The 26954-nt window shown below is 42.7% G+C and overlaps 12 protein-coding genes across 12 annotated transcripts; 5 read left to right on the top strand and 7 right to left on the bottom strand.

The window, feature by feature from the left end:
* Positions 1-3: 3 nt before the first annotated feature.
* EAF01_001895 (uncharacterized protein) lies at positions 4-666 on the bottom strand (the record flags this gene model as incomplete). The annotated part of the gene is made up of 1 exon (XM_038910145.1): positions 4-666. The coding sequence occupies one exon, from the start codon at positions 664-666 to the stop codon at positions 4-6; it is 663 nt and encodes a 220-aa protein (XP_038774957.1).
* A 202-nt stretch (positions 667-868) lies between these two features.
* Positions 869-4828, top strand: EAF01_001894 (uncharacterized protein). The gene is made up of 3 exons (XM_038910144.1): positions 869-3210; positions 3294-3611; positions 3662-4828. The coding sequence occupies exons 1-3, from the start codon at positions 1195-1197 to the stop codon at positions 3905-3907; spliced, it is 2580 nt and encodes an 859-aa protein (XP_038774956.1). The 5' UTR covers positions 869-1194; the 3' UTR covers positions 3908-4828.
* Positions 4829-6537: 1709 nt separating this feature from the next.
* Positions 6538-8104, bottom strand: EAF01_001893 (uncharacterized protein; the record flags this gene model as incomplete). The annotated part of the gene is made up of 3 exons (XM_038910143.1): positions 6538-7322; positions 7380-7693; positions 7746-8104. The coding sequence occupies 3 exons, from the start codon at positions 8102-8104 to the stop codon at positions 7246-7248; spliced, it is 750 nt and encodes a 249-aa protein (XP_038774955.1). The 3' UTR covers positions 6538-7245.
* Positions 8105-10210: 2106 nt separating this feature from the next.
* On the bottom strand, positions 10211-10843 carry EAF01_001892 (uncharacterized protein; the record flags this gene model as incomplete). Its single annotated transcript, XM_038910142.1, has 2 exons — positions 10211-10419; positions 10546-10843. The coding sequence occupies 2 exons, from the start codon at positions 10841-10843 to the stop codon at positions 10211-10213; spliced, it is 507 nt and encodes a 168-aa protein (XP_038774954.1).
* A 416-nt stretch (positions 10844-11259) lies between these two features.
* EAF01_001891 (uncharacterized protein) lies at positions 11260-12393 on the bottom strand (the record flags this gene model as incomplete). Its single annotated transcript, XM_038910141.1, has 4 exons — positions 11260-11649; positions 11705-12055; positions 12108-12240; positions 12371-12393. 4 exons carry the CDS (start codon positions 12391-12393, stop codon positions 11260-11262), a joined length of 897 nt encoding a protein of 298 aa, XP_038774953.1.
* A 739-nt stretch (positions 12394-13132) lies between these two features.
* Positions 13133-15058, bottom strand: EAF01_001889 (uncharacterized protein; the record flags this gene model as incomplete). The annotated part of the gene is made up of 3 exons (XM_038910139.1): positions 13133-14621; positions 14678-14704; positions 14779-15058. The coding sequence occupies 3 exons, from the start codon at positions 15056-15058 to the stop codon at positions 14284-14286; spliced, it is 645 nt and encodes a 214-aa protein (XP_038774951.1). The 3' UTR covers positions 13133-14283.
* Positions 13166-13985, top strand: EAF01_001890 (uncharacterized protein; the record flags this gene model as incomplete). The annotated part of the gene is made up of 2 exons (XM_038910140.1): positions 13166-13331; positions 13411-13985. 2 exons carry the CDS (start codon positions 13166-13168, stop codon positions 13983-13985), a joined length of 741 nt encoding a protein of 246 aa, XP_038774952.1.
* A 310-nt stretch (positions 15059-15368) lies between the features above and the next one.
* Positions 15369-17370, bottom strand: EAF01_001888 (uncharacterized protein). Its single transcript, XM_038910138.1, has 2 exons — positions 16567-17370; positions 15369-16386 (listed from the first exon to the last, which is right to left on the bottom strand). The coding sequence occupies exons 1-2, from the start codon at positions 16858-16860 to the stop codon at positions 15538-15540; spliced, it is 1143 nt and encodes a 380-aa protein (XP_038774950.1). The 5' UTR covers positions 16861-17370; the 3' UTR covers positions 15369-15537.
* Positions 17371-18465: 1095 nt separating this feature from the next.
* Positions 18466-19336, top strand: EAF01_001887 (uncharacterized protein; the record flags this gene model as incomplete). The annotated part of the gene is made up of 3 exons (XM_038910137.1): positions 18466-18503; positions 18582-18768; positions 18836-19336. 3 exons carry the CDS (start codon positions 18466-18468, stop codon positions 19334-19336), a joined length of 726 nt encoding a protein of 241 aa, XP_038774949.1.
* A 931-nt stretch (positions 19337-20267) lies between these two features.
* Positions 20268-21057, top strand: EAF01_001886 (uncharacterized protein; the record flags this gene model as incomplete). Its single annotated transcript, XM_038910136.1, has 3 exons — positions 20268-20476; positions 20572-20737; positions 20809-21057. 3 exons carry the CDS (start codon positions 20268-20270, stop codon positions 21055-21057), a joined length of 624 nt encoding a protein of 207 aa, XP_038774948.1.
* A 3262-nt stretch (positions 21058-24319) lies between these two features.
* EAF01_001885 (uncharacterized protein) lies at positions 24320-25786 on the top strand (the record flags this gene model as incomplete). The annotated part of the gene is made up of 1 exon (XM_038910135.1): positions 24320-25786. The coding sequence occupies one exon, from the start codon at positions 24320-24322 to the stop codon at positions 25784-25786; it is 1467 nt and encodes a 488-aa protein (XP_038774947.1).
* A 124-nt stretch (positions 25787-25910) lies between these two features.
* On the bottom strand, positions 25911-26948 carry EAF01_001884 (uncharacterized protein; the record flags this gene model as incomplete). Its single annotated transcript, XM_038910134.1, has 1 exon — positions 25911-26948. One exon carries the CDS (start codon positions 26946-26948, stop codon positions 25911-25913), a length of 1038 nt encoding a protein of 345 aa, XP_038774946.1.
* Between the last annotated feature and the right edge of the window lie 6 nt (positions 26949-26954).

Genomic DNA, 26954 nt, shown 5'->3' with positions numbered 1-26954 from the left:
AAATCATTCTGTTCGTTGACGGACTTCTCGTCCTTCTCCTACTTCGCCTGTAATCGCCTCCGTAATGAGCTTTCGTAATTCCTCTTGTCCCGCAGGTGTTTGGAAATCATCTCGAGCAGCCAGCTCATCAATACGTCTCTTAAACTCAGGATCAATGACCTCTCCTACATCCTCGTCTGGATTCATAGTACCAATATTGACCGACAGTCCTTCGGGTACTAGTGGTGGGTGGGCCACTATGGCATCTGTCCCGCTTGATGCTGGAAGGCCTCCCTCGGCTTCAAGTTCCTTGATTCGGAGATACACCGCGACTTCTGGATAGTCACCCTCTACCTCAATTCTTTCCCTTGCATTATACCCATCCTCAGCACTTCTAATTGTAAAATTGGCATGTAATTCCTCAACCAATAGCTTTGCGCAATCTAGTGTTTCGGCCACAAACAATGCGGTCTCCCCATCCTCATCTTTCAAATCGACGTTGACATCAAACTCGGTGACAAGCGCTCGCAGAAGGTCTAAATGACTGTAAGAGGCAGCGGCGTGCATTAAAGAATATCCGTGTTCATCTTGAGCAGAAGCCAAGGCGGGGTTCGATCGAAGGAGGGGTAGAAGATCTGGAGAATTGTCGGCGGCTAGAAGGAAAGGATTGGGCTGAGCTGGAGCCATTTGTGTTGTGTTATTGTCTTCGCCGTAAAGAGCAGGTTTCAATACATACGATGCTTCTCTTCCAAAAATTATTCTGTTTGTGGTCAATGTAGGAGGGCCTCGGAGAATTTTCTATAGTGTAGCGGCCGCATATCCCGATGACCGAGCCCAAGAACCCCACTAAGCGCTCATACCCGACCCGTCACCTTTTTTTTTTAATGCTCAGCCCTACTTGTACCCAGACAATCTAATAAGAATTATCCAATTATCAAGGGATTCCAAGGTTCGCCTGACCTTTTTCCTCTTTGGGTATTGAGCTAAGCAAAATACTACTTGCGGTAGGTACAGTACCTGTCTCGTCCTGCCCTTGCCTTGCCTTGCACTCTGCCCACCACTTTTCTCAAGATTTTGATATCTCGAGCTTCATTTCACTACCCCCGTATCTATCCATTTCCCCAGTGTGACTCTTTGCTGGATAAGGAAGGAACATCTCAAAGGATCCCGTGTGGTTGCTTGGTGTTGATAAAAAGACAAGCAAATCTCTCTTGTATGCTATTTGCCCTCAAACTTCTATATCCAAGACTTCTTTCAACTATACACAAAGGTCATTTGACGTCCCAATTTACTACTACATCAAAGTTTTTAAATCTTTCAAACCACCCTGCTCTAACACATCTACCAAAATATTCTGTCGCCATGGCTGAGCACACAAATGTTCCTTATAAATCTCAAAATGTGGAAGAAGTTCAAACACTTCTTCGAAATCTCAATGATAGCGCCGGCAAAGGAAAGAAACATGGTTTTAGTTGCAAGAAAACTCCTTTCCAGGTCGATGGATCTCCAGCAAGAATTGTGGTCGAATCTTGGCGTTTTCAGGATTGGGACTACAAGCGACAGGATTTACCTACATACGCACGAGGTCTTTTCACCAGTAAGAATGAAAAGGGTCAGCCAGAGATTGTAGTTCGTGGTTATGATAAATTCTTCAATACGGAAGAGGTCAGTTCTACGAAATGGAACCAAATCGAAGCCAACACCAAGGGTCCTTATGAATTGAGTCTCAAAGAAAATGGATGTATTGTCTTTATTAGCGGTCTTCACGACGGCACTCTATTGGTTTGTAGCAAGCATTCTACCGGCCAAGGAAATAACCTAGAAATGAGCCACGCAAAAGCTGCTGACAGATGGGTCGACAAACAACTTCAAGCCATTGGAAAAACCCGGAATGATCTCGCCAGAGAGCTAAGAAAAAGAAATGCCACTGCGGTTGCCGAGCTTTGCGATGATGATTTCGAGGAGCACATTTTAGCTTATGGTAAAGATGACGCAGGGCTTTATCTTCACGGTATCAATATCAACTTGCCAGAGTTTATGACCTACCCTGGAGAACAAGTTCAAGCTTTTGCAGCCGAATGGGGATTCAAGAAGACTGATTTCTTGATGAAGGAAGACATCCAAGTCGCCAAATCCTTCCTCGACGACGTAGCTGAAACTGGATCTTATCAAGGACGTGATATCGAAGGTTTCGTCATTCGTTGCAAGGCTCGTACGAGATCAAATGAGTCATATTCAGATTGGTTCTTCAAGTACAAATTCGAAGAGCCATATCTAATGTATAGACAATGGCGTGAATGCACAAAGGCCTTGATTTCCGGAAAGCCAGCTCGATTCAGAAAGCATGTCAAGATCACAGAAGAATACCTTCTCTTTGCACGAAAACGCCTTGCCGAGGATCCTAAGTTGGGAAAAGAGTATGCACATAATCATGGTATTATCAAGTTGAGAGATGATTTCCTGAAGGAAATTAAGATGAAAGGTTCGGATATTATTCGTCAAGAATATTCTCAACTTGGAGGTTCGCCAGATGAAGTGCATAATAATGTTATTCTATGTCCAGTTGCAACAATTGGTTGTGGAAAGACAACCATTGCGCTTGCACTCACTCATCTATTTGGTTGGGGTCATGTTCAGAATGACAACATTACCGGCAAGGGTCGTCCACCTCGATTCACTAAGGAGATTTTGACACAGCTCGAAGAAAAGTCTGTTGTCTTCGCTGATCGAAACAATGCCTCAAGACATGAACGAAAGCAACTGATTGATGATGTACATATTACTCATCCACATGTTCGACTCGTCGTCTTGAATTTTGTTCACGATAGGGCAAGCATCGAGAAAGTTCGACAAGTTACTCAAGATCGAGTAATTAACCGCGGTGACAACCATCAGACTCTCCAAGCAGCATCAGATACGAAGAAAGTCGTTGGTATCATGGAAAGCTTCATTCAACGCTTTGAACCAGTAAATATATCTGCACCACCAGATGATGGATTCGACTATTCTATCGAACTGGATCCTACTAAGGACTCACGAGAGAATCTTGAGACTGTTGTTGGACAGCTTTCAGCGCAGTTTCCAAAACTTTTTATCGATTTTCCCACGAGCGAGGATCTTGATGAGGCAATCCAATTTGCATTGAGCGATTACAAACCAGATCTCAGACATGAAGTTGGTCGTGGACCACCTAATAACCACAATAAGAATCAACAGAAAGAGAACAGAAATGTACGTGTTGATGATGAATATGAAAATGCCCAAAAACGAAAGCGTACACGTACCGAATAACGCTGACCTCAAATTAATTACAGCCAAGCCAGCAATCACAGATTGCAAAGAAGAGGAAACCATTAGAATACGTATCTATTGACCTTCCTCGGAACGATATCAAGCAGACGCTTGACGATACTTTCGGTCGGGCATCTTCGAACCAAGCAGGATTTTACAGAGCCCTAGAGGGAATGCGACGAATTCAACCAGAATTTCACGTCACTCTTATTCATCGAGCTAACTCCAAACAATTCCCTGAGTTGTGGCAGAAATACAGCGATTTGCACGCGGATCAAGTTTCTAAAGATTCATGGAGTCCGGGAACTGGATTTGGCAACTGCCAAGTTATGCTGGAGAGAGTAGGTTCTATCTTCTCACAATCTTTTGAGGTGAAAACTAACAGAAGTAGATCGTATGGGATGACCGTATCATGGCAATCGTTGCTAGAATTATCGATGATGGATGGGAATGCACGAATGAAGTAGCACATATTACTGTTGGTACAAGAGGAAATGATGTTAAACCCAAGGAAAGCAATGATTTGTTGAAGCGTTGGCTTGCGCAGGGAAGTGGGGATGAGAGTGGAATTGGAGAGATTGCTATTGAGGGTAGGAAGACTGTTCAAGGAGTTGTTAAGGGCAATCTTTCTAGATGAGAGGATAGGTGGTGAAATGAATGTTTGTGGGTCGGAGTGGATGGATAGAAGGAACGGATGGAGGGTGGAGGAAAAGTGATTTTTAGAGATTCGGCGGATATGATACCAGAATATCTTCGCTCTGTTATTTTTGGCATGAATAAATGCATAGGACTTGAATCATTAGGATTCATGAATAAACGCAACATCTTCTCTTTCAAGTTAGCCGCCGTGTGCGGTTCTAGTTGAGAAGTATGCGATTTGAAGTGCCATCTTACATCAGCCAACCCGTCAAGATCCAGGAGAAACCCACACACTCTTTCTCTCTGAAACCGCCTCTTCAAAGCCCCTCCGCGTTCGTAAATGACTCTTGCGTGAAACTGTATCTTAATATCATTATCAGTATCGATCAATAGCCTAAACTATCAGCCCCCAATCCCCACTCCCTACCCTCCATCAAATGACCACTCGTTTATTGCTTTTAAGTCTCCACATGAACTAGCAAATGCAGTCGCACTCGCCATAAGGTTACCACACTACACTACACTTCATACTGCGGTGCTGCAGTATCATTGTAGGCGTTGCGAGTTTATTGAAGGCGTTTGTGGTGGATGATGTGAGGGGTTGGTGGATGTAGATTGGTAGAGGATGGATGTGGTGGAGTTGGTGATGGGTGAGTGAGTGATATATTGATGTACTGTTGTGGAATTGATAGTTCGATAGTTCGACATTGAAAGGGGGGGGGTTCGGAGATGAGGAGTTGGGAGGTGGGAAGTAGTGGAAGTGATGGATGATGGGATTATGAGTATGTTAGACTTGACATATTTTGAGGAGTGAGGAAGAGAGGAAGTAAGTAAGAATCAAACCGACAATTAACCAAAACACTAGAAAGAAGAGAGATAGAAAGAGAACGAAAGAAAATTTCAAGGAACTATAATCCCCTCCTTTCCTCCTCCCCCTCTCTAAGAAGTCTCATTATAAAAAGTGATTATCTTGATCATCTTGATCGAGATCTAGATAGATAGACAGATAGATAGATAGATAGATAAATAAATAAATAGATGAATAAATAACGTAGTTCATATATGATTTCTAGTAGATCATATCACCGAATGAATTACTTAATTTATATATAAAATTTGTCTGTATATAACTATATACTTTCTTTATTAGTCTATAGAATTGTTCGAATTTCTCATACAAACCAAATCTTCCAATGATTTCAAAAATCTAATTTTTATTCAAAAATTATAATTATTATCAAAGCTATTAAAGAAAAACAGTTTTTATAATACAAAGTATAACAATTTCAAATTAAAATGAATTTTTTAGAAGAAACCTGAATATTATAAATATTTTATTAATATTAATATTTTTTTAATAAATTTTTCTTTTGAAAATAATGATTAATTATTAAAATAAGAATATTAAAAATGACTAATTTTAGTGTATTTTCAAGTCATTCATTCGATGATATGATCTACTCGTATATGAACCATGTTATCTATTTATACATATCCCCATCCTTTTCCATAACAAAAAATGCGAATTCGAATCCAAGTTTTAGTTTTAGTTTTAGTTTCATCATCAAGAGAGAGAGAGGGCGGGTATTCTATTCTGTATACATATCTAGTACCTAGATGTTTAGGTACTGCTGTACCATGTGTCTGTATCTGTGATTCTGCTCTGGTGTATCGATATCGATATGAGTTTTTTCACTTGCTTATATTTCCAAGAGGAGTTTGATTTTATATTGCATTTTAAGTATCTAGTATCTATGGCTTCGTTAGATTCATATTAATGTTTCTTTTTCTGTCTTTTGGTAATAGATATATGTTGAGGTAGGTATATAATCAACCAATCGATTTTCTATCACATCACCTAGGACTTCTCCTCTCTACACCGTATCTCCACCGCATATCTCCCTCCCTACCCATCACAAAATACAAATACAAATACAAATATGAAACGAGTCACACACCTACGCAGAAAATAGTATACAAACACAAAACATGTGTTCTCTCCTATGTACTTTACATATGTCGTGGAATCTATCAAGAGCTGAGCTAGTAAGTTTGAAAGTTGATTAAGCTTATATTCCATGCGGCACTCGTGATTCCACGAACAATCCAATCAGAATCGCAGATCATCCCATCTCATTCTTTCCGCAAGTGACGAGAAAGATAGCTGCCTATCTTTTCCCCATTCGATAGGTCTATTGTGTGATATCCCTTGACCTGACCAATTCTGATACATCACAAGAGAGGTACAAGTGGTTCAACAGGAGTTAGAGTAACGGTTTGAGATTCGGGTTGTGCATCTGCTTCTGGTGGGTGGATGCCACATGTACGAGTGGTGTTTGATAAGCGTCGGGTGCTGGAGATGATGGGTTGGGTCATTTAACTAGATAGGTAGGGTGGGTGAAACGTAGTGGAAAGAGTGATGTAGGTCTTACAAATAACGTGATGGTTTTGAGGCGATGGATACAGTAGAGATCTCAACATCTATATTGCACTATGACAACCACATAAACAGAGTATCGAGTCACTTCAAATCTCAAGTAGAATCTCAAGTCAAACAAAAGTATGAAAGCAAGAAAGCCCAATCAATTAAGTACTAGGAAAACAGCTGCAAAGGAGCCCATTTTCCGTCCATAGAACTTTTGCCCATACCCCTCCCAAATATCAAGCAGAAACTCCATCCATAAAACCATCCAACCAGTGGACCCAACCCATCCTATCCTATCTTATCATTCCTCCCTCAGCCTTCGAAAAGAAGGTTCCTGAAAAGACGAAATTCCAACGAAACAAGCCCCCATTATGATGTATATGCCAATTACAAAGAGCAAAGAGAGAAAAAGAGAAAGACGAAAGATAAGATAAGATAAGATATCATAACCGACTCGAATCTATCTGTCTTATCTATGTAAGTCTTCGAGTATTGTGAGAATCCCGCAGACAACAATATAGGCTGAGACTTGAACGTCTAGAAACCCAAACATGGACCGCAACAAGCGGAACATGCCAGATGTTGTGTTGTTGGAAGTTTTTGCCATAGAGGTGATGAAGAAATAGATCAGAGTTGATTTCAAATGACGCGATGAAAAGACTACAGGCGAAAAGCAGCTCTTTGAAATAGGAAAGGTCGACGAGGAGGTGACGAGGCAAGTAATTGCTTTTGTGCGAAAAGCGAAAATGGAAATGGAGACGTAAATTCATGTAAACACGTAAACGGTGCTCCTTCGTGAAACACTGGAAAGTTTGTCGTGGTCGCGTGAAAAGCGAAATGATCCCACTGAGTGGTCGATTGTGAAAAGTCGACAAATTGTCTCGGGGTGCAGATCTTCGCTGCTTAATTGCTTAAGCGTTGATTACGTTGACGGAGGGATGGCGAAGAGGCGGGAAGACATTGACGCCATATTGACCGCCCATATTTCCTGAAGGGGAAAAATTAGTGAAAATGTATAAATTGAGAATCATAATGAGGAACAAACCTGGTGGAGAATAGTTGCAGACGGTATACCAAGCTGGCATACTTGGCCAAATGTCCATCGGTTGACAAAGTTGGGTTGCACAGCCAACAGAATTGGTACCAAGCCAAACCATTTGAGAGAAATGACCCCAATCTTCAAAGGTGGTCAAATCTGGGTTGTTCTTACCATAGTAAGAAGGAAGGTAGGTGGGTTGTTCTCCGTTGTACCACATGTTTGTAGCAGCGACAGCCATCTCCTTGTTAGCACCAAGAGCCTTAGCATTGGTGGAACCGTATGCAGCAATGTTTTGTCCATATCCACCGCCATTAATATTCCTAAAGAAGAATTAGCGTTGGTAAGACAGAGGTGACCCAGAAAAGTACTCACATGTTGTGACCCCACTTGCATGTTGCAGCAAGAACCTGAGCGGATGCAACAAGCTTTGTGTCCCACTTGAGAAGAGGCACAGAGTGATTGGCGCGATGGATATTGTGGTGGTACAAAGCAGTCGAAACATAGTCTGTGGGAGTCGCAGTTGGGACTGGTGCCAGTGTGGTGGAAGGGTAGACGGTAGTTGTGACATGAAGGATGGTTGTTGCAAGTGCCTTCCCATTGGAATTATAGATAACTTCGGTGACATCGTAGGTTTGGATGATTTGGCGCTTGAGGCGATTGAGAAAGTCAGTGATTGGAGATGCTGTTACCATCAAGGCAAATAGCATAGCCAAGGCAAATTGCAAACGCATGTCGGCGATATTATTGAAGCTTGAGTTATGTGACTCTGGTAAATCGACAAGACGGAAGATGTGAATGGCGTGTCCAAAGAAATGGGGAAAGATTTGAAAAAATATCTAGGTATCAAGCACTAGAAGTAGAGCTTGGTAAAGACTGTGGGTATAGAAAGGAGATCTAAGGTCTGGTTGAAGGATTGCAATTGTTTTGGAAGAAGAGGGGGAGGAGGAGGAGGAGGAGGGGAAGACGATTGAACGTTTGTTTATATTCCCAAAATATTTCCACGTGGATTTCGATACCAGTGTCCCGTCTCTTGGAGAGATTACTCGGTAATATCACCCAGTCGAGACTTTTATTAAGATTAATAAAACGAAATGAGGAAGGAACCTTAATCGGACCTTCAATCACCTTTTTGGGGGGAAATTGAGGAGGAAATATAGAAAAAATTGAGAGTAATTTGAATGGTGATGGAATCTGTTAATGACGTATGGAATTCTGAGATTTGTATTACTTGATGGCGATGCGGATGTCTCACTGTCCGTGAAGCTTGATAGTTGTACGGGGTTATTGTGATTCTAACGATACTTGAAGTTGCAGGTGCTCTTCCTTTTTCTGCATCTCATCATGTGGTGGTGGTGGTGGTGTAGGAAAGTGCAAATCACCATAGAAACCTGGGGCCCCAGATACTCGCCACTACCTTGTGGTGGAGATATTGATGAGTCTTGAAGAATGAATTTATGATTCTAGAGTCTCCAATTCCCGACTTCACTCAAATGATGTCTCAGAGTGAATATCCGGTATGTGGACGCCACATGGCGCACCGACTTCTTAATATCAAAATGTTTCCATGCCTCTCAAAATGAAATGAAAAACAAAATTACCTACCTACACTGTTCAGATGAGCATAATGATAGCCCCCGATCGAATGAGGGCTTGAAGTGACATCCGTGATATATTCATCATCATAATAAACCTAAAGGGACGGCTGTCATCCACTGTCCATCTAGCGATGTCGTCTGTTGTTGACTTGTGTTCCATTCCCAATTCCCCACATTCCTGGAACTTGGCTATATCGAAAAGGAATCAGTCCCAAGACTCCTGGGCATGATAACTTTCCACAATCATCTCGAAGCATTCTCCTTTACAATAATACACTTGAGCCGGCAATATACACAGCTCTTGGCTTTTGCCAATGTTTTTGTTCTTGGAAACTTCTAAATCGTGGAGAACCTCGACTCCTTTGCCATAAATACGACAGTGAATAGCTGGAATGTGGGCAGATCAGCGGTGTCGCCTTCTAGACTGTCTTCAAATAAACATCATTCAATCTGTCAAATGACGCTCTGAAGTCTAATCCAAGGTCCAGGAGAACTTCCGTGGGTGAGGATAACCAGAAGTTCTGATATCAAGGGATCATATGGATTGAAAACGGCTTGCAGACCGCTAAAACGTATGTGTCGAGATCATGAGTTGACAAAATCTAGAACTTCTATGTACGAATACGGAGAAATCTCAAACGTCTCTTAGGTCAATGCCCCGATTTGTGTCCAAGGGCCTTTGGAAAGAATGCAGTCAATGATAAACAAGGTGGAAACTTGACAGGTTAAACATCAGCAAAACGATGGCAGGTGCAAGAAAGAAGTCATTTTGGAAACAGCACAAGGGGCCAAGTGCTTCCAAGTCCAAGAAACTTTCAAAAGACCAAACATGCATCGATTATTGATGAACACTTGTCCTTGACGATGGATAGTTGGAAGAAGAAGAGAGACATTGTTAAGCACCATCAGCTGTCCTTTGTTCTTGTTGACTAGTGGCTGCTTAGTTGCTCCCTTTTCGGTGCACTCGGTGCTGTACTCATGCCACCCTCCCCAAGTATTGCGCTTGTCATATGCCGAGATCCAAGTAAGTTCCAAAACTTCAGCAAAGCCTAGGAGAACCCTTGTATTGTGTCCAACCAGTACATGCATACCGTTCCTGTACGTCCCATCCTTACTGTACAATTTACTTTCTTCCCCAATCGATATTTTGCTCCAATGCATTAATAAACAGCTCCAGGTACGGATATCTCAATTTCCTATCTCAATCTCGCATATATGCTTGGTATATTCAATAAACGCCTTCTATAGTTTGCCCTTCCCAATCTTCTCCATCTCTCTCCCCAATTCTTCCCTCAACTGCGCCGCTAAAACCTTAGCTTCATCCTCATCCAACTCACTCCTCTGCCCCCTCCCAAACATCGTAAAAGATCGATTGCGTAACTCGGGAGTTAGCCCCGGTCTCGGGATAATATGAAAATGTACATGCGGTACCACTTGCGCTGCAGCCGCTCCTATATTTATCGCCATCATTAGCAACGATTTCTTCATTCAATTGTTCTACCAGATATCCATAATAAATCTAGCTAAAACCCTAGATGGGTCGGAACTTCCAAGACACGAATCCCGGGGTAACTCACCGTTATTTTGAACAATATTCCAGTCCCACACACCGGTGACCTTAGCTAACACTCGAGATAGTCTCGGGAGCCATTCGCCCAACTCTCGCGCTTCTTCTTCACTCACGTCCGATAATTTTTCGTTGTGATTACGAGTTGTGACTAGTAGGTGTCCTGGGGAAAGGGGCATAATATCGAGAAATGCCATGCACTGAGGTGTGCTGAGGACTACGAACGCGGATGGAGTGGTAAGGTCTGGGTTTGCGAGAGATGAGGATGGTGGGTAACTAGATGCTATGCTGCAGAATGGACAAGTCATGATGATTGAGAAGCCCCTACGAGAGGGCTATAATGATGTTACCGTGATATGCATATTGTGTAGATTCGAATTGATGATGTTCAATTGTGGATGAAGGAGCTTGGGGATGGAATTTATTTTACCGAGGCTATGATTTGCTTCTTTTGTCACAGTATCCCCGACACTTTTTTTTTTAGGTCTAAAGGCCATCCATCCATTGTTTATTTATTTCACGATAGTGAATCATCAAAATCGTTTAAATACATCGATTCATGGCGTAATGTACATGATTCAACCAAAGTTCCCGAGGTATCACGAGCAACGATGACAAGTTGTTGTAAGACATGATTTCAAGAGTGCAAATTATGAAATGGTCATGAGAAGCTCTATATTCAATTACTTCATGGTATCTCTAAAATTATATACAATTAAATCCTTTACTCATCGTCGCCGAAGAAGACCTTGATAGGTAACCAAGCATCTCCGCAAACCTTGAATCTATCTTTCAGGTTGTCTAATTTCTCGACTTCCTCACTGGTCAATTCCCAACCATCAAGCTCGTAGTTCTTCTCAACACGTTCCTTGTTGACGGATTTTGGAATGACAGACCATCCCTTTTGGATACCCCAAGCAAGAAGTACTTGTTGTGGAGTCTTGCCCTTTGCTTCTGCGAGGGACAATAAGGTCTGGTCCTTGTACAAAGGCGAGTTTGTGCTACCGAGACAGGAGTAACCGGTGCTGTGGATACCCTTTGATGTGTTGTATGCAACGAGCTTTGGGGAAGGGTTGTTTGGGTGGAGCTCGATTTGGTTAACAGCTGGAACAATCTACATGATAGTTAGAATGAAGGAACAATCGACAAACAATGGAGCTTAGACATACGGTGGTTCCCGGGTCGCTGAGGAGCTTCTCCAAGTTTCTAATACCAAAGTTCGATACACCAATGTTCTTTACTTTGCCAGTGGCAGGGAGCTTTTGCATTTCGTGCCATGTCTTAATGAAGTCCCAATCTGGGTAGTGCTTCTTCAAGTCATCTGGGTCGGTGGATGATGGCCAATGCATAAGGTATAAGTCGACGTAATCGGTACCAAGAGACTTCAAGGAAGAATCAATACCTTCCTGAACTCTCTTGTGCCATGGGTTGTCGAGTTTGGTAGTGAGCCAAATCTCTTCTCTGGGGACACCGGATGCTTTGATACCTTGACCAACTTCTGATTCGTTTCCGTATGCAAGCTGATAATCTGTCAGAATTCGATTTCATGCCACAGTATGCTCCTCGACTTACAGCTGTATCAATGTGTCTGTAACCTTTGCGAAGAGCAATCTCTACAGCCTTCTCAACTTCACCTGGTGGTGATTGCCATGTGCCGAGACCAATAGCTGGAATCTTAGCACCAGTGTTGAGGGTGAAGGTCTTTCTGGATAGAGACATAGTGTGTGAGCTCATGGTACGAATTGGTTTAAAATGGGATGTGACAGTCGCCAGTCTGCGCAGACTTCTGCTTTTGACGTGAATTCCTATCAAGGGGTCGAAATGGAAGAACTTACGAGGTAACGTTATTTGCAGACATTTTTACGGTTTGTTAGATTGTTAGATGTTTTGAGTGTAAATTAGAAGGAACAAGAGAAGAAGGATAAGTAGTTGCGAGGGAAAAGTGAATACTTATACCTTTACTTGACCCAGACAGCCGTGCATGAGGATTATTTGATACCGGATGACGACAACCTATAGAATTTCCACAAAATACTTTACCACCGGGCTATCTCTATTCCATATGAAGAAGTTCAACCTGCCGATACGTGAACTTCAAAGATAATCCGCTGCACAATGAGGGGCTCTGGTAGAAGGTTCTCTGTCGCTGGGTGGAGCATGGAGGGGCAATCCCACTTCAGGCTAAATTGAACCGAAGGAAGATTGACATGCGCACCAATCATGTTTTGCAGAGCCGTTTGAGAGTATTCCTAGTGATTTTCTACGTCAGAATTCCCCATCAATGCTTGAAAACCCTTCCCAATTGACATATTTGAGAGGCGAATAATGGATTCTGTACGGTGTTTGTATGACTAAAGATGGATCCAGCTTGGATTGGAGCATTGAATTTAGCCTAAATGCAATATCGACTTCTAGAATCTCACTAGTCTCATCAATCAATTCAAAAAATTGTAATTAGAGTTCCGTCTCAAAGTGCGAAATTGCTTCGTAGCGGGGGAGAAGGCGGGGAGTGGGAGCGTCACGCACGTGATGTTGGGAAACCTTGTTGGCGCAATCTCACGAACCTTAGAAACTAGATAGAAACTAATAAACGCCTCTGTACCATTCGTGCGCATACAACCAAAACCACAATGTCCTCCGGATTTGTATCAGGTGGTACCGCAGATGCTCCAACTGAGCGCAGTGATGAATGGCTAGCCGCTCAACAAGAAATAGAGGCTAACAGACAACGAAAAGCTATCGAAGCTAGACAACAAGATGGAAAGAGCTTGTTCGAGATCCTAGAAGCAAATAAAGGTACACATCTAGGGTCCTTGCACTCGCCCACGCGTTGATTTCTTAGGCTGATCACTTAGGGGTGCGTTGAATAAACCAGCCGCCAAACAAGATGCATTCGAAGAAGCCAATAAACTCAAGAATCAATTCCGATCATTAGATGAGGATGAAATCGAATTCTTGGATTCTGTTCTAGAAAGTACGAGGGCTGAAGAAGACAGAGTGAGAAAAGAAACTGCGGAGGGACTAGAGTTATTTAGAAAACAACAAGAAGACGCAGATAAGAAGGCGAGAGGAGCAGATGATGATGGAACACAAATACCAGATGGTTCGCCGGTGCGGGAGGATGAATGGGGCACTACGGGTCGAAAGCGCAAGCGTACGAAGGATAAGGAGGTATTGAAGGGAGTCAAAGTTAGGAGAGCTTCATCTTCCGCAGAACAAGCTCCATCTTCCACGTCTACCAAAGACCTGTCGACGAAACCTGCGAAAGATAATTCTGACTCAACTGCACCGAGTACTAAGCCACCAGCTTCTAAAGATTCAGCCAAAATCTCGGACCCAAAGCCTGCAAAGGTAGCACCCAAGCCGGTGGCAGTCAAAAAGCCATCACCTCCTCCATCCAAAAAAGGACTGGGACTGGTAGATTATGGATCTGACGAGGATTCTGACTGATTGTTGTGAGGAGTCTCTATGGGGAGTTTGGAGTGGACAAATTCAAGTATAATCGAAGGGAGAGAAGTCTTTAAGAAGCCGGAAATTATCACGAAAAGTGCAGGATAAATGTAGTAGGTGAAACTATTTCCAAGGACGCTATGCTTGATCATGTTAATTCATGATGCGCATGTCAAATATTACAAGATATAGGTATCTACAGACAAAGAAGTGCTATGTACTTTCTCACAAGAGCTCTATAAATCACCTTCTCTCGTCAATAATCTTCAAACAGTATTCCAAATGGAAACGAAACTTTTCACAGCTTGAACCTGGCGAGGTTCAAAACCATTTCTCTACCAGTGACCCAAGTTGTTCTCCACAGGGTTGGGAAGTCCAAAGTACTGGTAAGACCATCGGCAAATCCAAAACCCAGCATAGGTGGGATCCAACCTCTAGCATACTCAAGAGCGAAACAAGCGGCATCCATCTTATACTGCTTAACAGTACCACGACGAAGATGGTGAACACTTCCTTGAGGATAGACTTCAGGTTCAAAGTCTCCAGGTGTATAGGCGAGTTGAGTACCGTGAATGATATGGAAATAATCATCAGCTGTGTGACGACCGGTATGTCCTTCAGTGCCGATTGTAGTTCCTATGCACAGTCAGTATCTCCACTCAAACTCTGAATCTACCCATTGGTAAACAAACCAAAAATAATCAAATATTCCGTAATACCTATAAAACGAATCAGCACTCTCGTCTCTTCAAATGACCCCGACCTTAGACGCGTGACCTCATTGGAAACTTACTAGCATGAATAATATACATAGCACCCATAGCCCCGCCAGCATTATTAAAAATCCATTCCTGATCCAAATTGATATAGCCACCGGGATGTTTCTCACTCAATTCATCCACAATGAACTTCACCACCTGAGCGGTATCATTACCATGAGCGCCAATGGCGCGCTGGGAGAGATCATGAAGTTGAGTCGGTGTAAAGATGTAGAAGGATTCAAGACGTGCATCTAAATAGTAGTAGAGAGCAGTGAGGAGACCGAAGATGGCTCCGTAGGTGAGGAGCTTCATGATGGGAATTTGTGAATGGAATGCATGTATGTATGTATGTATGTATGTATGTTTCACTTCTTGTGAAGAATAGAAAAGAGTGTTTACTCTTATGGCGGTCTGGCAATAAATTTGATAATTTCGCAAGCCAGGTACGAAGATTTAATGTGGACCTGGTAACCAATCGGATTCTTCGGTGATAGCTGGCAGGGCAGTTAGGGGTTCTTAAAAAGAGCGGCTAGGACGGTAACAGGGGAAGCTCTGGAAGCTTGGGAAGGATTTCTGATGGAAAAGTCGAGAGTATTTGCATGTCAGTTAAGAAGATATTGGATCGGTCAAGTAAGATGGATATTATTAGTATTAATGTAAATCTGCATCCAACTCTCTGTGCATACCAAAATTCTCTTGTTTACACCAACCGATACTGGTAGCCAATGTCATGAGCTTTATCTCGCTAGAATAATCATACTCAATTTACCTATGCCTCACTCCCAACCTAATCAGTCTGATTCTGACTCTCCATGATCCTCATCATCTGCTTTCTTTTTCGATTTCTTGAAATTCTCCTTTCCATCCGGAATATAAGCTTCAACCTCTTGGCCATCAAATTTCCGCCCATTCATCAACTTAACGCATGCTTTCGCTGATTCTGCGTTTGCGAATCTTACACTCGCAACTCCATCTTTCTCCAAATCGTATAGAACCACATTTGTTACCTCGCCGAGCTTGCCACACTCATCTCGAATATCTTCCTTGATATCCAGCATTGCAGCTGGGTCTTCTTCTAGCTCTTTCAAAGTGAACATATGCTTCAATATGACGACTTTATCCCACTTCGAGCTGGATTCCACAAGGGCTGATGGCTCGTCATCACTCCAATCTGCCAGTCGCGCATCTAATTTCTGAGTCTTTTTGATAATCTTCTGCTTGTCCTTCATGCTGGTCTTGGGTTTCTCTTTCTCATTTCCATCTGCGTCTGTTTGTTGAACCTTCTTGTAGCTCGCCTCTGCAGCCTGGACCCTCATCTTGATTCGCTCTTTAGATGTGCCTCCGTCCATCCTAAAATCTGTATCATCCAGTAACATTATCGCCATCTGCACAGATGGTGCTTTGAAAAATACGATAAGAGCATCGCCCTTGAATTCTCCTTTCTCGTCTGTATAAAGCTTAATTCTTGGTTTCCCGCTGTCGATTTCTTCGGCGATAACACCGCACTTTCGTGAAAAGACTTCGTGAACTTCCTCAACCGTAACATCTGATGGTAAACCAGTAACATAAACTGCGGTGTTCGCTCGTGGAGGTAGAGGTTTTTTGGTTTTCTTTGGGGCTTTCACCATTCGGCCACCCTCCTAGGTAGACTCAGCATCCAAGATTATGAATGAAATAAAAGAGGCAGATAATTGCATAAGCTCCAGCTAGAGATATCATACCAAACTCAAAAAGTAGATATGAAATGTCGTAAAAAAAATTGGTGAAACGGGTGCGCAATTATGATTTTATCTCAAACATGAAGTCTAAAATTGACTTACATCCTCGCCATTGACATACTCCTGCTTCCTTTTCCTCTTTATAGCATCAACTGGCTCACTCTCATCTACTCCAGAGACTTTATATGCCTTCTGCTGTTCTTCCAATAATGCCTCATCTAAAACCGGTATCCATCGTTTGATCGCATCATCGAATTCGAATTCTGTGCCATCGTCTTGCACGAGCAGGTATTTTTGGTCGAGCTTCGAATATGATATGCGATCGTCGGAATCAAAATCTTCGGGATTGGTAGGAAATGGAGCAGTTGCGCCTTCGATATTTTGTCTTTGCTCCATGGTTGGTACGATCTGTGGTGTTTTGTTTATGGGACAGCTCGGGTGGGGGTTGATGTGGTGATAGTCGCGAGCCTTGAAAGTTGAAGCTCGGTGAAAGTTTCGCGAAGCGATTTGATCTATGGGCTTCTTTTCGCATCAATAGATCAACAACACAAATTTCAAAGTTGATCTAAAACTTTCATTTTTGAAGTCATGGGCTTTCGGATGGAAGAACTTCTTCATTGAGTGGTCACTAATTCCAGTTAGTCTGCGACGCTGCCTTGCTGTAGCCTGATGAGCGTGGAGCGCAATATCTTGAATACGCCTCAACTTAGTCCCAGAACCGGCATGTTTTTAGTGACAATTGAGTCGTCATTTACAGTAGATGAGATACTTCCGGGCTCTATAGAGTGATCACGAAGGAGGTGGAGATGGAGTCACGTCTCCAGCAGCGAAGGGATATCCGCTGCCATCGTTCGGATTAACCACTGAAAAGCGATTTTAGTATGCGCAGAAAGCGTCTAGTCCTTTTTCAATTCGCAAATTTTCTTTCTCGCTTGAAACGGGTGATCAATATCGCCTGTATTAAAAGCAAAGGTTGACCTCTCGATTACGACTCATTTTTAGGTTGGCAGAGGTAACCACTCTTCCAGCGAAGACCTTACACGCATGAATTTAGCATGCACCTCTTTGCTCAAGTGAACGAGGACGATAGTAATCCTCTCTGATTGCGCTTTAGTAAGGTAAAGCGCATGGCTTCTATTACCAATTCGTTCATCGGAGCGAACATCAGGGGTGTCAATGGTCCTGATTGCAGTCCCTGATTGCAGTCCGACAATCAGAAGCTTGCAATGTCTAATCTAACTAGATGATTCAAATGGTTTGAAATGTCGAATCCACTTTGAATAATGTACTATTTTCAAACATTGAGAGTTTGCATCCAGTCTACCAGTCCGGAACATCTCTAATATCTATCGAAGACAAAATTGACCTCTGGGGAAGGTTGCTCTGAATATATATATATATTAGAACATAGACTTTTAGCCAAGCAAGGGGTTTGCAAAGTATACTCAATGCATGTGATTACTTTCGGCATGAAATTCCATAGCAATCCTCGAGCCTACCTGCTTCAGTTTATCACACAACTTCAATGTAGGTAGCTCTTAGAGTAATTTACTCGTATCTCGAACTCACCTTTATCCTTACTGTCTCGCTTAATTCCGAACAGAGTGAGTAATTGAGTATCGTATTTGACGTTGTGATCATATCTTCTTTCTTCCACTTCTACATCTTCTACGAAGACCGATCTTGCTTTCAATTTGCTTTGCTCTCCGGTCACAAAGACGATAGTCGGATTAGTAATTTCGACTTTTCACAATCTTCTAGGCGACGTATACGCGACGGCATCACCTGTTCCCACCTCGGAAATTTCACTTCGCTCACGATCTGACAGTAATAACGATCTCCTAGCACTGTCCATTTCCGCCTGCCACTTTCTCTTTAGATGGGCTCATACAAAATCGCTTTTGTCTATCGATTTCTTTCTTAGGGGTATCTTTTACAGCCAGCACTCAGTTCGACCTAATCCCAACCCATGCCTTGCTAGAAGCTCAATCTACCTACACTATGTCCTCAATTCGTCTCAAGCGGTCTGGATCTGGCAAGTATGTCGTCTCTCTCCCCTCTCGCGTTTATTCCTATCTATTCTATTAAGTTTTCTCGGTCTAACGTCACATCTATAGTTTGGATGCGCGTTCAGCAAAAAAGTCGCTCGTAATCAAATTTCCGGTTGCACATATGAGCCTCGTGGATGCAGTCGATATAGCAGCCAGATACAATGAAACTTTGTTTGCCAAGCATACCCAAGAAGAATCTTTGAAAGCTCGCATGACTATCTCGTCTGCCTTTTCTGCCAAATATATAAAGTTGGTAGGTAAATCTTCTATCTGTAGCAGATTATAATAAGTGTTGGCTGAACCTCTCTGACTAATCATAGGATAAGGTGATTGAAGCTCAAGACTTGGCCATTGAACAGTCCAAAGCCGTGATTGCTGCGCTGGACCGGTTGATTCAAAATTTCGATACTCTTCCTTCCAGGAGAATTGAAGCGCTTCTTCCTGGAAGTTCTGTGGAAATGCTCGCAACTATTCTACAATCGTTCAACGCAGTCAACAGCCATGAGCAAGATGCCCAGAAACAGATTATAAAGAATGCTGAAAAGACAAGAGTGGTCGCCAACGCAGCTAAGATGATGTTAGCAGATCGTGAAAAGCGTTATTTGCTTCTTTATTTCGTTACGCCTATTGCCTCAAGAGGATGTGGTGTAGAAATTGGTAACTATACTGGTCTTGCGGCAACCCAACGAACCGCGCGAACTTGGGCTGCAAAGTTTGCAATGGAGGAGATGTTTAGGGTCGGTGAGATTGATCGCTGGTGGGAGGCTGATACCGCTGAAGTGGATGGGGTAATGGCGATAGATCTTGGCTCTCTTTTTTAAAGGGTCTCGAGGGGTTTAGTTAAAGTTTGAAGATTCGTAAAAGCACTGTCTATTTGTCGAGCTCACTTGCTTTTCTACAGTATAATAGTCTGCGCTCCGTTTCGCAATAATCAAAGCACGCTGCTAAATAGTCTTTAAAATTATCACTTTGAAGCCAATCTACACAGTGCAATAATCCTACTGCATTGGTGATAAAGATACTTGTTGCACTAGCATTCATCGGCTATCGCTTCCCTCTCAGGTCGCACCCGATACATCCTTACTCGAAACTCCTGAAATGCACTTGATCATGCATCGTTGCAGTCTCTTGTGATTTGTCGAATTTTCAAGCAAACTCACCTTTCAGACCCAGGTCCAGGGCTACAGAGAAATTTACTGAAAAAGGCCAGCTACGCAACACCTGTGTGTGTTCTAATTCATTATTATCAGAATTGATATTCTTGATGTCTGTTACATCCGAGATTAATGACCACGGATAAAAAAGGCAGCAATATGCGGTCAATGGAGCCTCGTTAGGTCTTGCTCGTATCGGCATCTTTCGCTTTTGTCAGTTAAATTTCCCTGTGATTCAAAAAGATCTCTTCAAGTATGAACTCGAGAAAACATCCCAAAAAGTAAAAGCATAAAAGTGGAAAGTTGTAGGTCACGAAGTACTCCAGCATTTTCATATTCACCATCTAGTTGCTCTCAGTATCTCGCTTAAAGTTTGAGAGAGGTCTATTCAAGAATTATCTCCTCTTCAAATTTCTTATTCTCTTTCAAACTTTCCCTGTCACTTTTTAATACGGGAAACAATATCCCCGGATTATTCCATTTCCATCTCAAATCTTATAGTCTATCCAATATAGTTCTCCATCTCGAAAATTCTTGATAAACAATTTCGAGCTGACTGGTCGTGTTGTGTACCTCGATCTACCTTCCTTAATCATCAATGTCAAGCCACATTAAAAAGGCATCAGTCTCGAGTCCACCATTGATTATGGCCTCTCCCATATCAAAAGGCTCCAAGAGACCTGCCGCTGCCCTGTCTTCTGACACCTCGTCTAATTCGGTCAACTCGATCGCTATACCTTCCAAGAGATCTAAGACTGGCAAGAGATTGGATAGCCAGGCTGAGTCAAGCTCTAGTGGCTCTATTCAGTATGAACTTTCAACTCATTATGTGTTTATTAACGCAAACTGAGCAATGACTATACTTGATTCAATTTAGTCGAGCATCAGATGACATTTTGCAGTAGTCGATTGCCCTCCGAGGACCCCGACCGATACAAAACACAAGGAATAGCCGATCTCGCTACTTATGTCAATGATTACAAAGGATGTCCCATATTTGAGGACTTCGATTTTGAAACCATGGCTCAAGCTTTCCAGGACATCTTGAGGGCAGACTTCCGGCGTGTGGTATGTTCGTAACGGCATATTTGCGACATATCCCAACATTATTTGATGTATATACTGATTGAAGCTTTCAGACAGAGCAAAAAGCACTCAAGGAAGGTGTTCTTCATGCCATCCAGCACTTTGAGGTTCCAGACGGTTGGTTCAACCTCCCAAAGATAATTGAGAATATGGAACCAAGCCATCATAGACCATTTGCGGATATCATCGGTGATATGCTTAAGACTAGCAGTATCCGCATTACCGATGCTGCTGGCCTTACGGTAGAAGAGGTTCTCGATGTAAGACAACCTTTACGGTCTTCGTGTTTTATAGGCGACTAATGAACGTGTAGTGGGAAGCTAAGAACCAAGATACTAGAGCAGACAACGCATGATAACATGGAAGAGGATCGATGCATTGCAACTTAGGTCACTATCGTTGCGTTACTCTCTGTCTTGAAAGGCATACGAAATTTTTCACCGCGGATTTTATTTTCATCGTCACTAAATGCGTTGCTACTCGCATCTAAAAGTTTACACAGAATCGTTATTCCTGTTTTAATATTTCATCATGGGTTGCAGCTATCGAGGATGCGTCCATTCAGGCGTAGCCTCTGGACTGATCACTTGGCGCTTGTTTCTGATGCTACTAAATTCAAAAGCTTTACCCAAAGACTGGTTTTAGATTATCCACGAATGCAAAGAAGCGAGTGGAGTGCAGGTTGCTACAACAGTATACTTGAGATTCTTACACATACCATTAATATCTATCTTTCATAGCCACATTTAACACTTTAAGCTTCATGCTAAGAACAATATGATATGAACTATGTGATATCTAACACGCTCTGACCGTAAACATATCTTCGACCGAATACGTGTCCGCAGGCGGGGGTCTAGTACAAGTTTCTACATCCGTCTCGAGGTCATTGCATGGGCCCACGGCCATATTTAGCCGCTTATCATGCTATAACATATTTCACTTGCTAGTGCAGGCCTTTGATCATTCTGGATACAAAAAGAGCAGGTGTTTCAATACACATTCCAGTTGATTGACATTGGAGTCTATGCTGAAACCGAGCGGTGGCTTACTTTGGGAGTTGATGGTAAACCTCGCTCTCTGCGGAAAGCCTCACATCACGGGATCCATGCAGCAAGTCGGAACAGTCAAGTGCCACTCTTTAAATAAGACCGGATAGCATGAATGAGGCCGTGAAAATCTCTATTGCATGAAGTATATTAAGTGCAAATGCACATCTCTATCTTACCACTCCCTTTCTCTATTCCCTCTCCATGATGCCTCCAAACAATTCCATCAAATGAAGCACGTGTTAAGCTTTAAGCACCAGATTGAATATGGATTGTACTATAAGATAGGATGAAGGATGAGATGAAGAATGACTAACTAATAGTTGCTATTATAAAGCCGGCACTCTGTTCTCAGAAACTGGCCCGCATGAATTCCTGGTAAGGAGATCAATTGCAAATGCCTAGAGGTTATGGAATAGCAACGAGAGAGATAGCTTTAGATCCAATACCAATCCCAGAGAACATACTACTTAACACGAAATCAGTGGTATTTTCAAGTTCTCTCCAAGAAAGGATTGAAAGATCGCACGTGGAGTGACATCCCTATATGACATGTTGCATTGAAAGAGCTTGCATTGGATCAATGCTGCTGTACTCACCGCAGAAAAAGTTATAGAGGTTGGTTCCTGATGAATGTGGGCATTCGATTGTACACCTCACTGACTTTGCACGACAGTATCTCAAAGGACCAAAACGATCCGTTGAAGCTATCAAGGGCGTGAAACGCTACGCGAGAGTAGACCCCGAATATGCAGGCAAGACGAAACTCAACGCTGGAGAACAGAACATTTGCTCAATGCCAATATCAAGAACGAAAGACCATGGAAGGTGCTGAGTCGGCAAGCATATTGGGAGCTGTTGGACGATTCTGACTCCGAATATGATATCTCTGATGAGCACCTTGGCCACTATGATGGCTGTATTGATTGTTATGATTGTGAAGACGACGAAGAAGTTGAAGATGAAGATGAGGTTGGGGATTACGTTGAGGATGAAGAAATGTCTGATCAAAACTAATTATGATCCATGGAATCTCACCGGCCGACTTTCACTCATGTCATCAATAAGTTACTTCCCTTAACTCACATTTTTCAATTCATATAACATCCATATCAAGTCGAACAAAATGCATTACTATTTCATTTCAAATTCAAGTCATAGTCATCGCTTTGCTTGGCGACAATCAATGTTTACGACACACGCATATTTACCGATCTGATTGAACTCTCCAAACTCACCGAGTTGCTTTTAGATAGTTACCAATGCAATGCTTTCTGAAATTGAGTGTGATTTGTGCATAATTTTAGTTCAAAAGTCGATTATGTTCAGTCTGATTGTGGGATGAACCATAGTACCAGATAAATACAAATCCAGTAGTAAAACAATACAACTCTCAAAGTTGTAGGAGGTTAGATACTTTCAACAAGTAGATCTCATCCAACTTTAAAGGCTCCCGTCAAATGAGGCAAACTGTATCCCAATAAAAACACTCTCTCGACTCTTGTCAAACAGTTTTCACTACCAGAGGGAATGGTGATACATAGTTCCCAAAAAGTAAGAAGTGATAACAAATTCTTTGTTCACTCACTTGAGCAAAATCACACACAAAAATCAGCCCCACGAAGTCCACCACAGATGGAGCTTCTTGTGGGCTCTGTAATCCACATCTGAGGTAGATTGACTTGATGTCAATATGCTTCATCAAAACTTATAAGGTAGCCAGCAGTCATGTGTAGCTGAGAAGCTGAATCAATCAACTGCAAGCAAGACCTGCAAACAATGTTTGTGTTGACTTGTAACGGCTTATTAGTTACAACAATGAAGTCTTCAACTGTTCTGTTGATAACTGGACGGAGTATGCACGGACCACAGCTAGGAAGTTAGAGGTCGTTAGTAATCACGAAGCACAATTTATCATTGCAATTTTTAGCAAAACTTAATCGTCTTGTGCCAGGAGCATTAGGGACGCAAGAAAATCACATAGGGAAAATTTAAGAACCAAAAAACAAAAAGGACATTTTAGCAAGTCCCAGTTTCGATCTGGGGACCTCCGGGTTATGAGCCCGGCGCGCTTCCACTGCGCCAACTTGCTTGTTGCTTGTTGCTTGATTGATGGATGTGGGCACGCGTTTTAAAAATATAAACCAATTTCTAGTTCCAAAATCATAGCCCTGCATTACCGATTATCCACCGATTGTTATACATAGCTAGGTAATCTTTGATATCCAAATTAATCTCGCATCCTCTAAAATATATCAAACTTGGAACCTGTTGTTGCTCAAAATGCAATTAGACGTCAAGCTATTACAGCATTCTCTCTTTCCTTATCGATCGCTAAACATTGTCTAAGATACCTTGGACATTGTATACTTCGCCGAGAGCATGATACTCTTTTTGAGTATCTCATGAGTCTCTACTAACCAGAGACAAACCACAGAATGGAATAATCACATCATAATATAACCATATTTCAACTACACAATTAGATACCTACCTTGTTCACGCCTGCACAACCATGGCACCACCAGCACTAACAATACGCAATCTCTCTACGACTCCACTCGAATTAAAATCACTGGAACGATTTGAATCTGCAGAAGGGAAAGCTAGCGGGGTAAATATCACCAGAATAACCAGAAGTCTTACTGGGTTCATGTACCTTAACAGCACTCCAACCTCACCACAATTAGCAGAGAAAGCCGAAAGCTTCAGTCGTCAGGATGTTTCAATATCAATTGCTCCATTTGAAACCAAAGCTACAGATATAGAACCCCAAGGAAACCAAGTCCTGCGACTAACATTCGAGACAAATGGCGAACGATATCGAATTGATACCCCAACCCCCTTGCATCGCTCAACCATTCTCACACCTCTCTCGCACAATCCCACCTACGAATTTACGGGAGTGTATCTACCCAAACACCATTTCCTCGCCATCTTCTCCTCAGCTAAATTATCATCATGGATGTCCAATCTCAGCGACGAAACTCCCTTAGCCGCTCTCAGTATACCCGGTACACATAATTCCCCAACGTACCACGCCGCATTACCTTCCGTACGCTGTCAAGCTGTCAGTGTCAAGGAGCAACTCAATAATGGTATTCGTTTCCTCGATATACGAGTGCAACCACAGGATCCCAATGATCCTGCTGCAGAGGGTCTAATTCTCGTTCACAGCGCTTTTCCAGTTTCCCTTACAGGCCACAAATACTTTCGCGATTTGGTCAACCATGTGAAAGTATTTCTGGATGCGAATCCTACAGAAACAGTTATAATGTCTGTAAAAAGAGAAGGTGTGGGAAAAGCTACGGATCAACAACTGAGTCAAATCCTTAACCATCATTATACTCAGGATTCTACTCGCTGGTTCACAGGTAATCGCATTCCAGCTCTGGGAGAAGTTCGCGGGAAGATTGTTGTTATACGTCGCTTCGGCCTAGATGACTCCTTGAAAGGTGAGAACAATGGAACAGGTCTCTATATCGACGCAGAAAGTTGGCCAGACAACTGTGCAGATGGTGTATGTACTAGTGGAGAAATCCGAGTACAAGACTTCTACGAGGTTGCGGAGTCTTCAAATATCGAGAAGAAGATTGGATATTCCACAGATCAGCTCGAAAGAGCTGCTAAAACTGTTGCTGTGCTGCCTGAAGATATGGATGTTGCTAGCACTGAATCGGCAAAACAACCATTCTTTATGAATTTCTTGAGTGCCTCAAACTTTTGGAGAGCGAACTGTTGGCCAGACAAGATTGCAGAAAAGGTTAATCCCGTGATCGTTGATTATCTATGCAGAAGGCATAGTGAAACAACGTCCAGTGAGCAACCAGATAGTGCAAGTATAGGTGATGGTAGTACAGGAATTGTGGTTTGTGATTGGGTCGGAACAGATGGGGACTGGGACTTGGTGAGGTGTATCTTGGCAATGAATGCAAAGCTGGAGCTTAGAGAGAGAGATCGTCCTTCAGATCCCCCTTCATAGATGGGAAATAGACCAGAAATGGTTATGATTTCAAGATTTACGATGCAAATGGTCCATAGAACAATAATCCGTTTTTACAGATATAATACATTCCGTTACATGCTTATCCATTATTTGATTGGATTTACTCCTTAGGGGTTTCTTCAAAAGGTCCCTTTGCCTCATCTTTCAGCATCGACCTTCTACCTTCAATGGTGAAGTATAGACTCTTTCCAGCGCTCTCCAAAGTATTTGTAATTCCACCTCCAATACCTTGTAACATAGCCACCAATTGGCCTCGTAAACCGTCCAGGCCACCCTCAATGCTTCCAACCCATTTGGTACCATCAACGTCAAACACCTTGCCTTCTACTCTCGCTCCTAGTAACAATAACTTTTGTAACCCACTCTGAACTGTAGGATCATGCCACCCTGGATTCACCCTCTTTTTAGGAGCAGGGAACAATGGAGCGCTAGGTGCCAAAATAGTCAAAGCCGTCTTCATATGTTGAGGCGAGACACCAGGGAACGTTAAAAGTACAACTGGGCCAGCCAATAACGGTGACAAATCATGGGCATTCTTAATTTTCCTGTCCGAAATAGCTTCATGAGCCGCGCTCGAAAGGGTATGTGTCAACCCATCGCCCTTTGCATTTACAATTGGTAAGGTCGCAGAAGAAGGAGTTGCTGGATCTGTGGGATCTAACTTTGAAACTTGGGAATCGGGTTTGTAGAATTCGACGATGCGGAGAGCGGCGGCGAGAATTCCTGTTTGGACAATTTCGAGTTTAATGCCATCTGCGAGATTGAGGTTAGGTTGACCTTCTGCCTCGCGGGCTGCATCAACTTTTCGAAGGGCAATGGTGAGTTCGCGACGGATAGCTACCCACTCCATAGCTTTGAGGTTATTGTGTTGGAAGAGGAGCATGAGGGGGGTTGAGCGAAGTAGTGAAGCATATTTTCTGAGGAGTTGAGATTTGCGGAACTCGGGAGGTTTGTAGGATGGTGGTTGGGTGGAGGGAAAGCGAGATATGGGAGGAGATGCTCTTGTCATTTGCTCGTGCGAAGCAGCCGGTGTAAACGCTGCTGCCGCGGTGGCATATTGTCGAGTTCGGAGGGGAGTCCTTTTACATCGGAGGATGCAGGCTATTGCCTTTGACGGCGTATGTATTCGGGGACGCATTCTATG

The sequence above is a fragment of the Botrytis porri genome, assembly GCF_014898465.1.
Source record: "Botrytis porri strain MUCL 3234 chromosome Unknown BPOR_002, whole genome shotgun sequence".
Lineage (NCBI taxonomy): Eukaryota > Fungi > Ascomycota > Leotiomycetes > Helotiales > Sclerotiniaceae > Botrytis > Botrytis porri.
The sequence above is the reverse complement of the archived record's forward strand: the minus strand, read 5'-3'. Positions and strand labels throughout refer to the sequence as shown.

Coding starts and splice junctions, on each gene's coding strand:
- EAF01_001894 (XM_038910144.1), top strand. CDS start 1,195: ATGCTATTTGCCCTCAAACTTCTATATCCAAGACTTCTTTCAACTATA. Junction 3,211..3,293: donor AACAGAAAGAGAACAGAAAT/GTACGTGTTGAT, acceptor AATTAATTACAG/CCAAGCCAGCAATCACAGAT. Junction 3,612..3,661: donor GCCAAGTTATGCTGGAGAGA/GTAGGTTCTATC, acceptor TAACAGAAGTAG/ATCGTATGGGATGACCGTAT.
- EAF01_001888 (XM_038910138.1), bottom strand. CDS start 16,860: ATGGAGCAAAGACAAAATATCGAAGGCGCAACTGCTCCATTTCCTACC. Junction 16,387..16,566: donor AGTATGTCAATGGCGAGGAT/GTAAGTCAATTT, acceptor GAGTCTACCTAG/GAGGGTGGCCGAATGGTGAA.